Source organism: Anomaloglossus baeobatrachus, chromosome 1 (assembly GCF_048569485.1).
Source record: "Anomaloglossus baeobatrachus isolate aAnoBae1 chromosome 1, aAnoBae1.hap1, whole genome shotgun sequence".
Taxonomy (NCBI): domain Eukaryota; kingdom Metazoa; phylum Chordata; class Amphibia; order Anura; family Aromobatidae; genus Anomaloglossus; species Anomaloglossus baeobatrachus.
The window spans coordinates 801,587,536-801,607,009 of NC_134353.1; the positions used below are offsets into that span (position 1 = coordinate 801,587,536).

The 19,474-nt window shown below is 44.1% G+C and overlaps 1 protein-coding gene across 1 annotated transcript in view; it reads left to right on the forward strand.

The window, feature by feature from the left end:
• TMEM232 (transmembrane protein 232) overlaps nucleotides 1-19,474 on the forward strand; it is a 383,971-nt gene that overhangs the window by 132,648 nt on the left and 231,849 nt on the right. Inside the window, exons 4-7 of the mRNA XM_075341901.1 lie at nucleotides 2,264-2,369; nucleotides 5,207-5,364; nucleotides 12,086-12,185; nucleotides 13,923-14,050. Coding sequence (XP_075198016.1) covers nucleotides 2,264-2,369; nucleotides 5,207-5,364; nucleotides 12,086-12,185; nucleotides 13,923-14,050 — 492 coding nt within the window. The remainder of the gene's footprint in view (nucleotides 1-2,263; nucleotides 2,370-5,206; nucleotides 5,365-12,085; nucleotides 12,186-13,922; nucleotides 14,051-19,474) is intronic.

Genomic DNA, 19,474 nt, shown 5'->3' on the forward strand with positions numbered 1-19,474 from the left:
AATATCCATCCCAGTCTCAGGTCTTTTGCAGACTCCAACAGGTTTTTTTCAAGAATGGTCCTGTATTTGACTCCATCCATCTTCCCATCAATTTTAACCATCTTCCCTGTCCCTGCTGAAGAAAAGCAGGCCCAAACCATGATGCTGCCACCACCATGTTTGACAGTGGGGATGTTGTGTTCAGAGTGATGAGCTGTGTTGCTTTTATGCCAAACATATCGTTTGGCATTGTGCCCAAAAAGTTCGATTTTGGTTTCATTTGACCAGAGCACCTTCTTCCACATGTTTGGTGTGTCTCCCAGGTGGCTTGTGGCAAACTTTAAACAACACTTTTTATGGATATCTTTGAGAAATGGTTCTTCTTGTCACTCTTCCATAGAGGCCAGATTTGTGCAGTCTACGACTGATTGTTGTCCTATGGCCAGAGTCTCCCACCTCAGCTGTAGCTCTCTACAGGTCATCCAGAGTGATCATGGGCCTCTTGGCTGCATCTCTGATCAGTCTTCTACTTGTTTGAGATGAAAGTTTGGATAGACGGCTGGGTCTTGGTAGATTTGCAGTGGTATGATACTCCTTCCATTTCAATATGATCGCTTGCACAGTGCTCCTTGGGATGTTTAAAGTTTTGGAAATCTTTTTCTAACCAAATCCGGCTTTAAACGTCTCCACAACAGTATCACGGACCTGCCTGTTGTGTTCCTTGGTTTTCATGATGCTTTCTGCGCTTTAAACAGAACACTGAGACTATCACAGAGCAGATACATTTATACGGAGACTTGATTATACACAGATGGATTATATTTATCATCATCTGTCATTTAGGACAACATTGGATCATTCAGAGATCCTCAATGAACTGCTGGAATGAGTTTGCTGCACTGAAAATAAAGAGGACGAATAATATTGCACTCCCCACTTGCAGTTTATTATTTTTTAAAAAGGTTTAAAATAAGCAATTAATTTTTTTCAACTTCCCAATTGTGTCCCACTTGTTGTTGATTCTTCACCATGACATTAAAATTTTTATCTTTACGTTTGAAGCCTGAAATGTGGGAAAAGGTTGAGAATTTTAAGGGATACTTTCTCAAGGCACTGTAAATAGAGAAATATCCCAGAAATGTGATCAAAATAACCCAAATAATACCAGCATAGAGCTTGGTTTACCATGCAGAGGAGTCCATATTAAGGGAGAAAGGGTGGAATAGCAAAATCCCCACGCGTATAGTTGCCACACAGTGCAACTTCCTCAGGGGTGGCTAACTCAAATAAAGGTTGTCATATTTATACATCATTTTTTTCTCTCTATAGTACCTCCCTCACACCAACAATTCTATTGTAAGCTAAAGTGCAGTTTTATATGTTTTTTACTGTACAGTATTATGTATTAGTGTACTGTAATACTTTTATATAAATACAGTACATTATTTTGTATTACTGTAATAAATTTGTATAAATACAGTATTTTTGAGTTGTGGAACGAATTGTCTGCCTTTCAATTATTTCCTACAGGAAAATTTGCTTTGATATAAGAGTAACTTGGTTTAAGAGCACACTCCCGGAACCAATTATGCTCGTAATCCAAGGTTCCACTGTATGTCAATTACACTTTTAATTTCTTTTATTTAGTAAATCACAGTAGCTTTCCCCAGTGAGTTATCACTAGTGAATATACTATTACTACTATTATTACTTCTACTGCTACTATCAATACTATTTTTACAACAGAATATAGAAACATTAAAGGGGTCATCAGGGCTGAAAAAAAAAGTCTGCCATCACTCTTTGTGACTGCAGACTACTGAATCATGTCAGTCTGCAATGCATACATTGTCATGATTCCCCAGTATTTGCTTCACAAGTGTGTGGTACAGTGACCACATCTACTGATAGCAAGAAACACAGGAAAAATTAGTCACCATGTGACTGCCAGTATGTAAATCGCAAGAATGCACAACCATGCAGCGAATACAGGGGACTCGTGAGAGTGTGCATTTTACCAATGGCATATACATTGTTTTGTTACTGCCAATTTGATCAGCTAATACAGTGGAATCGTGACACTGTGCGCAGTATAAATTGCATACATGTAATCACGTAACAGCCCACTCGCACAGCGCATGTACAAGAATTATGACTGTGGCATGACTGCAGACTTTTTTCAGCTCGGAAATCCATTTTAAGCTAATAAAGAAAAGTAAGTAAAAAATCTAATAATATTGACATATATTTCTACTAAATATGTAAAATGTCTCATCATTTTCAGAGACAAACCGGATTTCATTTAAAAGGCTCTGGTCGTTGTGGAAGCCTTCAGCATGCATGGACTGAATTAATCTTAATGGTTCAGTGTACAGGAAAAATTGAAGAAGGTAAAACTACACTTTTTTTTTTATCCTAAAATATGAATTAGCTACTATGACGGGTATGATGTTCATTGTTAATATCTTATAATTTTTTTAAACAGTGCCTCTCTTATACATGGGCCTGTGTTTGGTAGTGCACTAAATGGGGCTCAGCTTTCATACCACATAGTCCACATAAAAGTATGGTATTCTGCACTGCTCAATTGAAGCCCTCACTCCCCCACATACACGTAAGATCGCTATTGTCTAAACCTGTCTAATATGTATAAGGGGCTCCCAACGTTTCCCTGACAGATGATTAACAGGGGAGTTAAGGATCCGGCATGATTTTGGACTACTGACTATTTTGTTCTCAGCGAGATAAGCCGCCTCCGAGGAGTCTCCCTTGGCAGGTTGAGTTTTCCTGTATATGGAGTAGTGAAGAGAGATAGTTGCTGCTTGAATACTTGCATATAATTTGTATGGAGCCCCTAATAGTGATATGTTCAAAACACATGCAGTCGGGGGACAGAATAGGAAGTCTGTGACCTACAGAGCACTGAGTGATGTTAGATAGGGGTGTAGTTTTGGCTATTTCTGGCGCAAATGCGTGTGATATTAGAGGTACATAACACCTTGAAAACTTGCATTTAAGGTGTTAGTGAGCCACAATAAAGTAAATAAAGGTTCTGGCTACAGATGAGCGGATCAAACGTGGAGGATTAACTTCAAATTGAATTTTCAAAAATGTTCAGGCCCCTGTAAAAAAAACATGCGCCATTTTACACACTGCTGAAGACTCTGAGAGCGACCAAATGACATCAGGAGCGACCATACAGGCTTCCTTATAATGTCCAGCAGCGATCATATCACATAATCTATCGCAGTCAAAATGAAAGATGATGCCGACCAAGAAGCGCCATTTTATGATTGTACATTGTATGGATAGGAGGTCAGAGAGCACAGTTCATTCCACCTAGGGATAAAAAAAGGCCTAACCTGATTGCAAGGTACTACTCTCAGTGCTGAGGCAGATTGAAAATGGGAGCGCTAGTTTCAGTCTGTGAGTACTTATCCATAGATTAAAGTGACATGTAGGGAAAGTGATGTACCTTTATTCTCACTTAGTGTGACTATATACAGTATCTACTCATTGTCCATCATGTCATTCATACTGAAGTACTGCTGCTTCGTCGGTGCTTGACAGTGTCGGTGCTTGATCAGCGTCGGTGCTTGATCAGCGTCGGTGCTTGATCAGAGATTGACAGTAGCATTTAACAAATTAACTCATAGCTGTTAGAGGCAGATGATGGCTGAATATCACAGCCATCATCCGCTAGGCTTGTGTACCCACATCAACGTTAGGGAGCCACAATAGGATATAACAGTACAATTGCGGCAAAGCGTTAATGTACAGTGAATGTGAAGCGTATTGTCTTGTGTGTATGCAAACATGAACCGACTCCCAAAATAGGGATAACTTGTGAAAGGCTTTTTAACAAACAATTTTTTCTTCACTTTGAAAACAGCTAGCCAGTTTCAGCTCCATAAATGGAGGGATAATTTTTGTATGGCTTGATAAAAAAATCTTTGTAATTGTTTAATCATTTTATGAATGACAAACTAGCTACAGATTCCACACAAGGTTTTTTTTACTTGTAGTTGAAAAATGAAAATCCATTAGTTATTTACGTTCATACAGTATACCTGTTTTGTCTCCATAAATATAGGGATAATTTTTTGACAGATTGTGAAAAACATATCACTTCTTCATTTAGCAAAAAACAGTGCTCTTTATACTTTCCAAATAGGGATAAGGTTTGCACGCCCCATGTGAAAAAGCCACGGAAAACTATCATTTTTAATATTTCATATAATTTAAATAGGCAAGGGAGACTGAAACTAAAGTGTGTTGTTAAAGGGAACCTGTCAACACTTTCTTGGCCTATAAGCTGCAGCCACCACCAGTGGGCTCTTATATACAGCATTCTAACATCATGTATATAAGAGCCCAGGCCGCTGGGTAGAACATAAGAAACACTTTATAATACTTACCTAACGGTCGCATGGTGGGCCTTATGGGCGTCTCCGTTGTCCGGTGCGGGCGCCTCCCCTTTTGGCCATCTTCGTCCTCTTTCTGAAGCCTGTGTGCATGATGCGGCTACGTTATACACACTCGCCGGTCCTGCTCAGGCGCACTACAATACTTTGATCTGACCTGCTCAGGGCAGATCAAAGTGCGCCTACTCAGGACCTGAATGCCGGCGAGTGTGTATGATGTCGGACCCGTCATGCACCGCGGCTAGAGAAGGAGAACAAAGATGTCCAAAAGAGGTGGCGCCGGGACTGGACAACGGAGACGCCCATAAGGCCCACCGTGCGACCATTAGTTAAGAATTATAAAGTGTCTTTTATGTTATACCCCCAGCCTGGGCTCTTATATTCAGCATGTTAGAATGCTGTATATAAGAGCCCAGTGGTGGTGGCCAAAGCTTATATGCCAAAAAAGTGGTGACAGGTTCCCTTTAAGTACCCTGCTGGTTACAACTGGTTACCATCCATCTTCCCCCTAGACAGCTAGATTGTGGTCACGTGGACACTAATAATGCTGTGTATGCATTACAAGTTTCAAAACCATTTCAATACACATTTACGAGACTTCAGAGTGTTATACGTGTATTTTCTGGGAAGTTAGAAAGCTTCTTATTAAGAAATTTGGATTTGGGTCGAAAACTAAAACTTAAAAAGATTCCCTCATCTCTAATCCTGGCTTGTTTTATCATCTAAGGAGTTGAAATCAGTTAATCATGAAAATGTACTGTAACCCCATAATAACAAGCATAAACAATTTTTTCTTCTTTTAGAGGCTTTGGATATACTAATTCTGTCAATTGATCAAGCTGAATTGAATCCGGACCATATCACTGTGTTGTTCTTTATTGCTGAGTCCATTCTTTATAGAATTTGTTGTGATGCAGCTCAAAAACCATACTTACTTATTAGTGAAGTCAAGCTTGCAAAGGTGCAGTATAGCTTTATATTATTATACATTGGTGTACACGCATACACCCATGGCATTTTGTGACTCTAAAATGGTGAATTTTCAGTACAAATATAGTAAAAACAGTAACATGTGAAATGATCAAATAGATATCTCTCCTAAATAGAGCTAGAACATGTTTTTTGTTCATAATAAATGTTGCATCAAAGTCCATTTTCATACTGCATTTGGAATTTGTGTTCGACACATATTGCAGGAAATTTCCTGGCATGTGAAGGAAGTACCCTCTATGTGCAGTTACATTCCTAGTGCTAGGATGTTATATGATACTACCTGGTATATATTGATTTGTGGACGCATGTGTAAGGATGGTGGACAATGGCTGTCACATTCTGTTTTTCCTGTGTTTATGCACTTTCTCATTGCTTTCAATGTTGAAAAAATGTTGCAAAAACGCTGAAAAAGTTGGCATGCCGCTTCTTTCAAAAACTCAGCAGTTTTCTATTTCAGGGAAACAAAAACCAATTGTGTGTAGTAGATTTATGAAATCTCCTAGCTTTTGCTAGTACTGTAAAAATCAGCTTTTAATTTGCATAAAACTCAAATGCAGCAAAAATGCAACTGCCATCTCTCACCGTATTTCCTCGTCGCCTTTGACTAAAGTAGATGACATAGTAGAGGTGTAAATAAAACTGCACCCATTAATAGTCACTGGTAAATGTTATTTTAATATTTTACTACTTTATTTGTGCATGTGGTATGTGTGCCATGGTCAGACACATCCTGTTTAGTTTATAAAGCAGGAAATCTGAACTTCATAAGCCTAGGTGGACAATGGAAGAACTACCAAAATTTAGAAGGAAGAGGAACTCTGATACACCCTGTATTAAACATAAAGGAACGCCTCAAAAACATTTTGTTAAAATTGCTAGATAGTGGGACTCCTAAAGCCTATGCACTAAGTGCACGGCCTGTCAAAAGAAGGGCTGCAATACACCATGGAAGACACGTAGAGGAGGGCCTCAGAATACAATTTTTTGCCATTATTAAGACGTGGAACTCCTAGACTAGTTAAGCCTATGTACTCTGTACAAGGGCTGCCAAAAATTAGGAGGTACTGCAGTGTACCCTGAAAGACACGTAGAGAAGGGTCTCAGAATAGAATTTTTCAGTTTATTAAACTATGGGACTCCTAGACTAGTTTTAAAGCCTATGCACTAAGTGCAAGGGCTGGCAAAAATTAGAAGGAGGGGCTACAATACACCATGGAAGACACGTAAAGGACGCCCTCAGAATACATTTTTTTCCCATTATTAAGGAGTGGGACTCCTAAACTAGTAAAGCCTATGCACTGTGTGCAAGGACTGCCACAGTTAGGAGGGACTGCAGTACACCTTAAAAGACACGTAGAGAAGTTTCTCAGAATACAATTTTTTCAGTTTATTAAGCTGTGGGACTCTTAGATGAGTAAAGCCTATGCATTATGTGCAAGGGTTGCCAAAAATTAGGAGGGACTCCAATTCACCCCAGAAGACATATAGAGAAGGGCCTCTAAAAAACATTTTTTCCCATTATTAAGGAGTGGGATTCCTAGACTAGTAAAGCCTATGCTCTGTGCTAGGGCTGGCAAAAATTAGAAGGAAGAACTGCAATATACCCTGAAAGACACATAGAGGTGGGCTTCAGAATACACATTTTTTCAATATTAAGGCGTGGGACTCCTAGACTGGTAAAGCCTATGCACTGTGTGCAAGGGCTGCCAAAATTTGGGAAAGACTGCAATACACACTGAAAGACATGTAGAGGAGGGCTTCAGAAAACCATTTTTTTACTATTATTAAGGAGTGTGACTCCTAGACTATTAAACCTTATGCAATATGTGCTAGAGCTGACAAAACGTAGAAGGAGATACTGATATACACCCTGGAAAGCATGTAGAGGAGGACCTCAGATTACAATTTTTATAATACCTGTCATGACCCCGATTTTCAGTGTTTCCTGGAGTGTGGCCAGGGGGAGGGGCCCCCCTCCATGCCTCGTTCCCGTGCTCACATAACCTTATCTTCAGGGCACTTCCGTTCATGCGGTGCCAGATATAATTCTGCTCTGCTGTGTGCCACTTGTTCCCTGTAAGTTCTGATCCTGCTTCCGTCCTGACTACATTCGTCCTCCCTGCCTCCTGTCCTGACTACATTCATCCTCCCTGCCTCACGTCCTGACTGTGTCTGTTGCCCCGCCTCCAGTCCTGACTCTGTACGTTCTCCCTGCCTCCCGTTCTGACTTTCCGTCCCCACTGCTTTCTGTCCTCACCGCCTCCGTTCTTCTCTGATTCCCATCCTCCCTCCTCTGTTATTCCGCCCTCCTGTACTCCCTGCTATTACCTGCTCTCCCAGCTCCCGACTTTGGTTTATTAATAAACTCTTTTTTTCCGCACTCTCCCAGTCTTTAACATTCTCTCTTGGTTTCCCGACTCAGCTCTCCCCAGACTCTGTCTCCGTCTGACCTCTAGTACTTCGTCGACCTCCTGGCTTTGACTCAGGCCCGTACGACCATCCACTTTTTCCACTAGGGAGGGTTGCTGTCATCACTCTCCTGGTGCTCCGGCTCCCCCTGCTGGTTTGTTAAGTCTAGTGCCATCTAGTGGAGAATCCATACCTAGCACTCTCCTGGTGTTCCAGCTCCCCCTGCTGGTTCATTACAATACCAGCCTATATGCCTCTAATCTAAAGCTATCCCTCCTTCAGCAGCTATCTCTACAGCGGTATTATTAGGAAATACAATAGGTTTAGCCCTGATAAGCGACTTTTGATTTCAGGGTGCAGCAGCAAGAACTGTAAAGCTATAATCCCTGCCTATATGCCTGTAATCCACACCTATCTCTCCTAAAGCAACTATCCTTACACTGAATGCAGAAAACAGGAGTATTAATAGAAAACTGAATAGACATAGCCCTGACAAGGGACTTTTGGTTTTAGGGTGCAGCAGCAGGAATTGTAAGGTTATAATCCCTGTCTATATGCCTCTAATCCAAACCTATATCTATGCCTTCTCTAGGAGCTATTTCTACACTGAATTCAGAAAATAGTGGTATTAATAGTGAATATAATAGATGTAGCTCTGACAAGGGATTTTTGTTTTTAAGGTGCATCAGCAAGGAAATTAAGACTATAATCCCTTCCTATGTGCCTCTAATCAAAATCTATCCCTCCTGCAGCAGCTATCCCTAAACTGTTTCCTCTGTAGAATGTGCTGAGCATCATGTCACCAGGTCCTTTGTAGAAATGATGACACGTTGCACCCTGCCAATCACAGTAATACCAGTAGCCAACACTGCACTACTGTGATTGTCAGGCAATCCCCACATGTTGAGTAGCTGAAAAATGCTATGAAACATGCGGGGCAGTGACTCAAGCATGGTACTTGATCATACTCGATTGAGTACCGAGAAAGCCCGAGACCCCGATGCTCGATCAAGTATCGAGCAGTTGCGAGCACGCTCACCCACCTCTAGTTGAGATATGTTCCTGTGTAATGTATAATGTAAGGTACAGTGTATAGCAATTACAGTATTTAGTAATGTGTTGTATAGCATTTGTTTAGGAAGTTGTTAGAGGGGGGGCAGGGTAAGCAACAGTTAAGCGTTGAGACTAGCTCACCATGGGAGGGGTAAAGTGGAAGGGAACTTGATGGTTCATTCTAGAAGAGTCAGTTGTGTGAAGACCTAGTGAGCAAAAGTGCAAAAAAATGGATAATGGAGTTTTGGCACCCTTTCAATGGGAAGGTCTGAAGAGGCCAATCCACTGGATATGGGACCCTTCACAGGTAACGTTCCTCAGGCGGCATGTCCAAGTGGCTCAGTAGAGAGGATTGCTCTGTCCCTGAAGTCCGCATTTGTAGGAAAAAACAGAGTCCTACACTTCGGGTTGGTTCCTGGTGTGGCGGGGTATGCGACAGAGCAGGCAGGGACACCAGGCCGATAAACAATCCAAAAAGTTTTATTGAGGCAAGGAGCATAAAATATCGAATATCCAAATGGTTCTTTAGAGTTCACAATGAGTCCACACAAAGAAAACAGATCTGGGGTGCCACCCAGCAATCCGACGCCAAGGAAAATGCAGCAACAGTCCTTAAATCCGGTAGCATTGCTGAGACAACACAATCCCATTTAGCAGCTGATCTTCAATGTACCATAGTATAGTCCATAAACAGGCACCAGGACCTGCCCTCAGCACAGATCCTCACCCTTTACCCAACAAAGCATCAATCAACTATCAATCCACACCCACTTTTAAGTATGTGACTTTATATGGAGAAGTTTCCAGGAACTACAGGCTGGTATTGGATGAGTCCCATGCGGAGAAGAACAAAGACACAGTCACCCACTAGATGTTGACCTAGGCCTGATTACATTAAAGTCTAGACACATAGGCCAGGGACGGACACACTGTTACAATACTGCTGGAGGCTTGCTTACATTATGGTGCAGGCTGGGGGGATACACTGTTACACCTGGCCCATTGACAGGCTAAGCATTTGGAGGCTGTACGGGCTCAGTTACTAGCAACCTTAGTTTAATTGCACATATTGCGCATTCTCCTGCTAGATTGTGATACTTTAAGCTACGAGATGGTCTTAGAGCTTTCATCCTGGACTTTGGCCAACTTGCTGTGGACTCTGCCCCAAGTTTCCCATGTACTTTGTCCCCAATCCCCAATGGACTTTGCCACAATTCCTTCATGGACTGTATCATGGCTTAAGGACTATTCTTTGGGATAAGGGAAATAGATTATCCATTGTCCCAACGGGGCTGAAGGCAGGTGGACTATGCCCATGGACAGTTGGGGCTGCTGCTGTGCCAGCTTGAGAGTCGTTGTTTGTAAAGAACTTGTACTCTCTATTCCAGATCCCAAATAGTGGGGCCAGGATCGGGCCAATTCAAAAGAGGGAATTACATCATCCATGATCCAGAAACTGGAGTAGAGATTGCTGTTTTTGTGTGGTCTGTATTGTGTCCTCTAGGATGCCAAATGATTGAGGAAGGCCATTGTTAAGGAGGGGAGGAATGTAAAGGTGGTGGACAATGGCTATTCCTACTACAAAAGACACCAATCGTGTTATTGTCATGTAACATGAATACTGTCCTGTGCCTTTTGCATATCATATGTTTTGTGAACTGTGATGTATTGTGATGTGTTCCTGTGCAATGTATAATGTAACATACTGTATATTATATAAGTAAATATTGTATGTGGTAATGTTTAGGAAGTTTTCAGAATGTAGGGTAAGGAACAGTTAAGTATTGGGACTAACTCACCATAGAAGGGGTCAAGTGAAAGGCAAAGTGATGGTTCTTTTTTGTAGATTCAGTTGTGAAGACCAAGAGAGCGAAATTAATAGACGTATAATAAGTCGGTCATAAAGATTGCTGTCACAGTGAATAAGGAGAGTGCAGGGAACAAGGGCTTCGAGACTGGCCCTCAGGCTGGGAGTCCCTAGCTATTCCTTATCTCAGATTTAGCTCTGAAGGTGAGGATATCTGAGCAACCACCCTGGCACTGCTCCTGACTAGCGCTGATCTTATACCCTATTCCCCTTCTTTACCTCAGAGGAGAGTTGGAACAGAAGTGTGATAACACCAGCAAAGATAGACAAACAGGGGAAACCAAAACTATCTCACAGCACGCTCACACAGAGGTATAGTTCAAGAAAATAAGGGCAGGGAAGAAATAAGACAACAGGTTTCTCTACAGCAACACCGACCGACACAGCATAAGACTATGGGTGGCGTGGGAAGACAGATTCCACCATCTTAAAAAGGCAGGGAGTAGCTGTGATAGGTTTCCAACAATATGTGATCCCAGAGGTAACAAGCAGGCTAGCAGAGTTTAACTCTTGCTAACCTGATCATTATTTAGCACACAGCTGGTCAACGGCCGAGCCCCTCTGTATAACTCAGAAACACCATAGAAACCGTAGTGTGGAATGTCAGAATCTGTAGTGTAAACAGCATCTGATGCCGTGATGACACTTGGTTAGTTTTGAGCAAATTCTGTGTAACAGTTGCATATAGTGGGTGGTTTGTGGCAACAAAAGATGAGGAGGAGAGACGGAAGAAAAGATAGTGTGAACCTTGAGTGTTGATAAAGAAACAGAATGTGAATAGTGTTTAAACAAGAGACTGATCCTCGAACTGAGTTGCCCTAGACAATAGGACCTGGAGCATGGGATTCTAATGGCAAGGCCCCTTAATATCCATCGCATGTAATTTGGTCTAACACTGAAGGACTCCATTTAGATTTAACACGGATCAACACCGAATTGTCACTACTGTTATAACTGAAAGCAATGACACAAATGTGAACAAATAATGACTCTGCAATTAGACACCAAACATTACACTCAATCCACTCCTGCCCTGAAAAAGTTGAAATTGTGAACCATGTAAACTCACACTTTTCTCCCCAAAGCCTGTTCTGGTTTTATACTGATGTTTGGAACCATTTAGAATAAATAACAGGTGAAAATACTGATAGAATTTTTACTGAAGTCAGCTCTAATTGTTTTGTAATAACAGTGATTGCCCCCATTGGTTCATAATTGAAATGCTCTTGCTTCCCTTACAGAACTGTAATTCGCACTGGTTGCTATAATAAAGGGGTAATCCAATATAGGTCTATTTAATACTACAGCTATCCCACCATTTAAATGCCTAAGAAATAATTATTCATAATTACTTCAACAGCTTGGATTTTTGACATTTTTAAGACTTTACACTTTTCATCTCCTTGGACATCTACAGCATTATGAGGAACAAAGAAGCAAACTTTCCATATACATAAAAGGTTGGTTTTGGATATATTTCTATTTAATTACATAGATGTAGGCCTTATGTAAACTACACTGTGTGCAGAGTTATTAGGCAAATGAGTAGTTTGATCACATGATAATTTTTATACATGTTGTCCTACTCCACGCTGTATAGGCTTGAGAGCCAACTACCAATTAAGTAAATCAGGTGATGTGCATCTCTGTAATGAGGAGAGGTGTGGTGTAATGACATCAACACTCTATATAAGGGGTGCATACTTATTAGGGAACTTCCTTTCCTTTGGAAAAATGAGTCAGAAGAGAGATTTGACGGGCTCCGAAAAGTCTAAAATTGTGAGATGTCCTGCAGAGGGATGCAGCAGTCTTGAAATTGCCAAACGTTTGAAGCGTGATCACCAAACAATCAAGTGTTTCATGGCAAATAGCCAACAGGGTCGCAAGAAGCGTGTTGGGCAAAAAAGGCGCAAAATAACTGACCGTGAATTGAGGAAAATCAAGCGTGAAGCTGCCAAGATGCCATGTGCCACCAGTTTGGCCATATTTCAGAGCAACAACGTTACTGGAGTATCAAAAAGCACAAGGTGTGCCATACTCAGGGACATGGCCAAGCTAAGGAAGGCTGAAAAACGACCACCTTTGAACAAGAAACATAACATAAAACATCAAGACTGGGCCAAGAAATATCTTAAGCCTGATTTTTCAAAGGTTTTATGGACTGATGAAATGAGAGTGACTCTTGATGGGCCAGATGGATGGGCCAGAGGCTGGATCAGTAAAGGGCAGAGAGCGCCACTCCAACTCAGACACCAGCAAGGTGGAGGTGGGGTACTGGTATGGGCTGGTATCATCAAAGATGAACTTGTGGACCTTTTTGGGTTGAGGATGGAGTGAAGCTCAACTCCCAGACCTACTGCCATTTTCTGGAAGACAACTTCTTCAAGCAGTGGTACAGGAAGAAGTCGGTATCATTCAAAATAACATGATTTTAATGCAGGACAATGCTCCATCACATGCATCTAGGTACTCCACAGCGTGGCTGGTCAGTAAAGGTCTAAAAGATGAAGAAATAATGACATGGCCCCCTTGTTCACTTGATCTGAACCCCATAGAGAACCTGTGGTCCCTCATAAAATGTAAGATCTACAGGGAGGGAAAACAGTACACCTCTGAGAACAGTGTCTGGGAGGCTGTGGTGGCTGCTGCACGCAATGTTGATCGTAAACAGATCAAGCAACTGACAGAATCTATGGATGGTAAGCTGTTGAGTGTCATCATAAAGAAAGGTGGCTATATTGGTCACTAATTTTTTGGGGTTTTGTTTTTGCATGTCAGAAATGTTTATTTCTAAATTTTGTGCAGTTATATTGGTTTACCTTGTGAAAATAAACAAGTGAGATGGGAATATATTTGGTTTTTATTAACTTGCCTAATAATTCTGCACTGTAATAATTACCTGCAAAAACAGATATCCTCCTAAGATAGCCAAATCTAAAAAATCCCCACTCCAACTTCCAAAAATATTAAGCTTTGATATTTATAAGTCTTTTGGGTTGATTGGGAACATAGTTGTTGATCAATAATAAAAAAATCCTCTAAAATACAACTTGCCTAATAATTCTGCACGCGGTGTATATGGTGCCTGGTGCAGCTCCTTTATGTGATCTGACCCAATAGCAGTTTAGTGATTTTTTCATCCTATGACTGCTTCTGTCCTGACTTTTACATTTTTTTGCCATTTTATCCTAACGTAGCCCTGCCGGTATGTAAAACAACTTATCAGTCATATCCAAATGTTCTTTCATCTATACATATAATGTTGAAAGTTGGAGAAATCATGTGTGATTTGGGCTCTTCTCAAGAAACAAATAACTTTTTACAGGTGAGTGTTTTCTTTTATTAAGAAAATATTTCACACAGTATAATAATGTATATGTAAAATCTGTGCCGGTTTTTGCTTTGGCCGCTGTTGTATGTGATGCTGGATGGCATCAATCCTGTTTTATTCCTGGAACTTGTGGTTCTGTCATTCTGGAAGCTACAGGGTTAATCTTGGTTTTGGTTTCTGAAAACCTAAAAAGCGTACAGAGTAGACTGACCTCTTCCAGAGATCAATTGATGGGCCAAGCTTTGCTATTGGGGACAAGGTGTAGTTAGCTACTAGAAAAATCAAACTCAAGGGTCCCTCTGCTAATATTGATGCCAAGTTCATTGGTCCTTATGAGGTTAATGAGGTGGTCAATCCAGTAGTCTTCTGTTTGAAACTTTGCCTCTCATTCCGGTTTCCCAATGTTTTTCACAAATCTTTACTAAAGAGATATTGTTTGCAGGTGCATCCTGTTGATAAACCCCTTCCACCTGTGTTGGTTGGAGGCAACCTTGAATTGAAACTGGAAAAAAATCCTTGTTTCCAGGATAGTAAGGTAATCGTTTCAGTACGTTGTTTGTTGGAAAGGCTATGGACTAGAGGAAAGATTGTTGGTGTCAGCTAATGACTAGTGATGAGCGAGCATGCTTGTTACTACTCGGTACTCGCACGAGTATCACTGTACTCGGTCTACTCGGCGGGGACCGAGTAATCTCGCGATACTCGTGCTGTACTCGTGGTCTTCATTTCTGCATGTTGGCGCTCTTTTGAGAGCCAGCCCTCATGCAGGGATTGGCTGGCAGACCACTGCAATGCCACAGCCCTGTTAGTTGTGGAATTGCAGTGATTGGCCGGCCTGGACAGCGTGACCGAGCCTTTATACCGGCGGGCGCGCTGTGCTCTGCTCACAGCTATCCAGACAGTCAGTGCAGGGAGAGTGTCGCTGCTTCAGGGAAAGGTTTGCGGCCCTTTATAGCTATTTCCGTAGCAGGGCTGCAAACAGTGTGACCAAAAGTCCTTCTCAGGACTATTCTAGTTGTATACAGGCAGGCAGGGTATAGCCAGGTCGGAGTACAGTAGCAGAGTCCTTCTCAGGACTATTGTTGCTGTATACAGGCAGGGTATAGCCAGGTTGGAATACAGGCTAGTGACCAAAAGAGTCCTTGTCAGGACTATTGTAGCAGTATACAGGCAGGCAGGCAGGCAGGCAGAGTATATAGCCATTCCTAGTGGTGACCGTATACCAGCCTTCATCATATCTGGGGCTGGTGTATACAGTCTAAAACAGTCCAGATAGTGTCAGACTTCTCAGTAATTGTCGCTCCTAAAAACCTGTTAGGTTCTTATTGCGTCCGTGCTTGCATTTAAAAACCGCACGTGTGTGCCTGTCGGTGGCAGCGTACAGGTGCACGTTTTTCACAAATTTTTATATAACGCACAAGTCTAGTGAATAATACACGTCAGTCAGCAGTGTCTGATAGTGTCAGACTTCTCAGTAATTGTCGCTCCTAAAAACCTGTTAGGTTCTTATTTCGTCCGTGCTTGCATTTAAAAACCGCACGTGTGTGCCTGTCGGTGGCAGCGTACAGGTGCACTTGTGTGCATTTTTCACAAACTATTATATAACGCACAAGTCTAGTGAATAATACACGTCAGTCAGCAGTGTCTGATAGTGTCAGACTTCTCAGTAATTGTCGCTCCTAAAAACCTGTTAGGTTCTTATTGCGTCCGTGCTTGCATTTAAAAACCGCATGTGTGTGCCCGTCGGTGGCAGCGTCAGGCTCCATATTGTCCCTGGATAGAGATGTGCATGAGGGCCTCAAAACATTGTTCCCATTGCAAAGGAGCGGGTCTCCTGTCGTTGTAATGCCCATTCTGAAAGAATGGGCGAAAAAATTTACCACTGGGGGTATACCTGAAACAAAGGCCTAACTCTTGTAACGGTCATCATGATGGCGCATGAGGAGAAGGAGGAGCAGTCCAGCGATTAGCCAAAGTCCAGAAGTGTGTTACCATGGGTGAGTGGAGGTACATGGCAAAATCCCGTTACAAACTTTAAATTCCGCTGTCATTTGCTGGTGGTGTGGTGAAGTCTGGCCCAATCCAACCCTTGTTCATCTTGATTAGAGTCAGCCTGTCAGCATTTACAGTTGACAGGCAGGTGCGTTTATCTGTAATGATTCCACCTGCGGCACTAAAAACACGCTCTGACAAAACGCTAGCGGCAGGGCAGGCCAGGACTTCCAAGGCGTAGAGAGCCAATTCATGCCACGTGTCCAGCTTGGATACCCATTAATTGTAAGGCACAGAGGAATGTCAGAGTACAGTTGTTTGATCTGCAAGGTACTCCTTGAGCATCTGGGCAAACTTAGGATTTCTTGTGGCACTACCCCGCACCTCAGGGGCTGTGGTATGTGAGGGGCTGAGAAAACTGTCCCACATCTTAAAGACTGTTCCCCTACCTCTGGCGGATTGGACTTGTGCCCCTCTCGGCTGTACGCCTTGGTTGTCCACTGATTCCTGACCTATGCCGCTATCGTTTTGTGAGGGGAATGCTTTGCCTACTTCCGTGACTATGGCCTTCTGGAACTGCTGCATTTTTCCTGACCTCTCCGCCTCGGGAATAAGAGACATAAAGTTCTCCTTGTAGCGTGGGTCTAACAGTGTTACCAACCAGTAATGATTGTCAGCCAAGATGTTCTTAACGCGAGGGTCACGAGACAGGCAGCTTACCATAAAGTCAGCCATGTGTGCCAGACTCTTAACAGCCATCACTTCAGTATCCTGACCAACACGATGACTGAACATGCTGTCCTCCTCCTCCTCCTCCTCCTCCTCATCATCATCTACCCTGTCCTCTGGCCAGCCACGCTGAACCGAGGATATGACTGCATGTCATATCCTCAATTTGGCCAGAGAGTTGCTCCATGTCTTCATCCTCCTCCTCGTCATAGTCCTCCACTGCACGTTGTGATGAGACGAGGCTGGGCTGTGTGTTATCACCCACACCCACTACTGTTTCTTGCTCAAACTCATCGCGCTCCGCCTGGAATGCATCATGGTTGTTTTTTGAGCAGAGACCATTTTAGAAGGCAGAGAAGCGGTATGGTGACGCTAATAATGTCGTCATCGCCGCTCACCATCTTGGTGGAGTCCTCAAAGTTTTGGCGGATGGTACATAGGTCGGACATCCATCTCCACTCCTCAGGTGTTATGTGTGGAGTTTGACCCATTTCCCTACGGCTTAGGTGATGCAGGTACTCATCAACTGCCCTCTTCTGCTCACATATCCTGACCAACATGTGCAGAGTTGAATTCCAACGCGTGGGGACATCACACACCAGTCTGTGAGCCGGAAGATGCAAATGGCGCTGAAAGCCAGCAAGGCCGGCTGAAGCAGTAGGTGACTTTCGAAAATGTGCAGACAGGCGGCGAACTTTTACCAGCAGATCAGACAGCTCTGGGTATGACTTTAGAAACCGCTGAACCACGAGGTTGAGCACATGGGCCACGCATGGAACATGTGTCAGCTGGCCTCGCCTCAAAGCCGCCACCAGGTTCCGGCCATTGTCACACACGACCTTTCCTGGCTTTAGGTTCAGAGGTGTGAGCCAGTGATCTGCCTGCTGTTTCAGAGCTGTCCACACCTCTTCTGCATTGTGGGGTTTGTCACCTATGCAGATTAGCTTCAGCACAGCCTGTTGCCGCTTCGCCGAGGCAGTGCTGCAGTGCTTCTGTGTCGCCCTGGACAAGCCAGGGGCCACAGAGCACAACACTTACACACCCCACACTCCCTGCAGGCATATCATAGTCAAAACACAAAATCCTTGTTGCCTTCCCCAGGGGCTGTTGTCCACACCAGGGGGTGGAGCCAGGCGGTTGGTCTCCACCCACCAAGGAGGAGGGAAAACACAGGCAGTGAGAGTTAAGCTAAGGAAGTTGAAGGAGGAAAGTAGTAGAGAGGAGAAAAGTGACAGCAAAGAGCCTGAAGTTGGTCCGGGTGTGTGGCCCGGACAGGACAGCAAGGTTGGCAGGATGTGGTGACCGTCTGCAGTGGAGGCCGATTGGAGTCTGCCGTAAGGACCGTGGACGGGTGGTGACCCGGCCGTACCGGACCGGTATACAAAGAGAAGCCAGCACCATTGGCAGGGGCCTTTCGGATCCCGGCAAGGCTTGGTGTCGCCGTGAATTTGCCAAATCCGTTAGTGAAGGGGACCTCAGGGTTTCCAAACAGCCAAGTCACGATAGAAGGCAACCGTCCAACCGTGAAGGGGAGACACCGCCACCGCCAAGGGCAACCGTCTCCCAGGGCCAGCGCCTGTGGGCAAAAGGGGCTCCTCCGGCCCATATCCAGGTCGGGGAGCGGGTTACCGGTGGGAAACCATCACTACCAACACTGAACTTAGGTGCAGGGAGAGACAGTCATCACTAACCTGCAGGGAGGAACAACCGCAGCCGTCCGAGGGACCCGTCCATCCAGCCACTTGTTTTACCGTGAACTGTGTCATCATCATTGGGCTGAGTGAGTACCTCCGTGCCGTGCGACACAGCGCTGCCCCTGCGACCTTGCACCTCATCAGGCCCCGCAACCCGCCTGTCATCCATCTCTACCCCATCACCGGGCCCTGGGACAACCAACCCCCCTACCCACGGCGTGGAGAAATAACAACAAAGCTGCTCCCTGTCACAGGCTCCCGGGATCCCCGTCCAGAGCAGCGGTGGTGTCCGCACAATCACCACAACCGTGGATGGCGTCACGGACAATATCCCCAAAACCCAAACGACCCCTTTTCACTCACGGGCGATGAGCGCCGCTCGAGTCCCCGGGATCCGGCCATCGCTCGAGCCACCGAGCAGCAGCAGCCGTAGAGCAGCGGCAGCCGGACCCGAGCAGTGGGAGAGCGCAGCGTCCCCTCCTCCGCCCGCAACACTTCCAGCTTGGGACTGGTGTGTAGGGTAAAGTGGATGAGGATGCGCAGGAGGAGGAGGAGGCTGAGGAGCATGACATTCCGGAGCTGTAGAGTGTGGGTGAAACCCTGACTGAGGTAGGGCCTGCAAAACTTGGTGTGTGAAGGACGTGTTCCGTCCCTCGCTCAGACTGGGTCCCAGCTTCCACAATATTAACCCAGTGTGACGTCAACGAGATGTAGCGGCCTTGCCCACATGCACTTGTCCACGTGTCTGTGGTTAGGTGGACTTTGGCTGAAACAGCGTTGTTCAGGGCACGTGTGATGTTTTGTGACACGTGGTTAGCAATGCGGGGACGGCACACCGGGAGAAATAGTGGCGGCTGGGGACCGAGTAATGTGGGACAGCTGCCACCATCAGGTCGCGGAATGCTTCTGTCTCAACCAGCCTAAAAGGCAACATTTCCAGCGCAAGCAGTCGCGAAATGTTAGCATTTAGAAGTGTGCCATGTGGGTCGTTGGCAGTGTATTT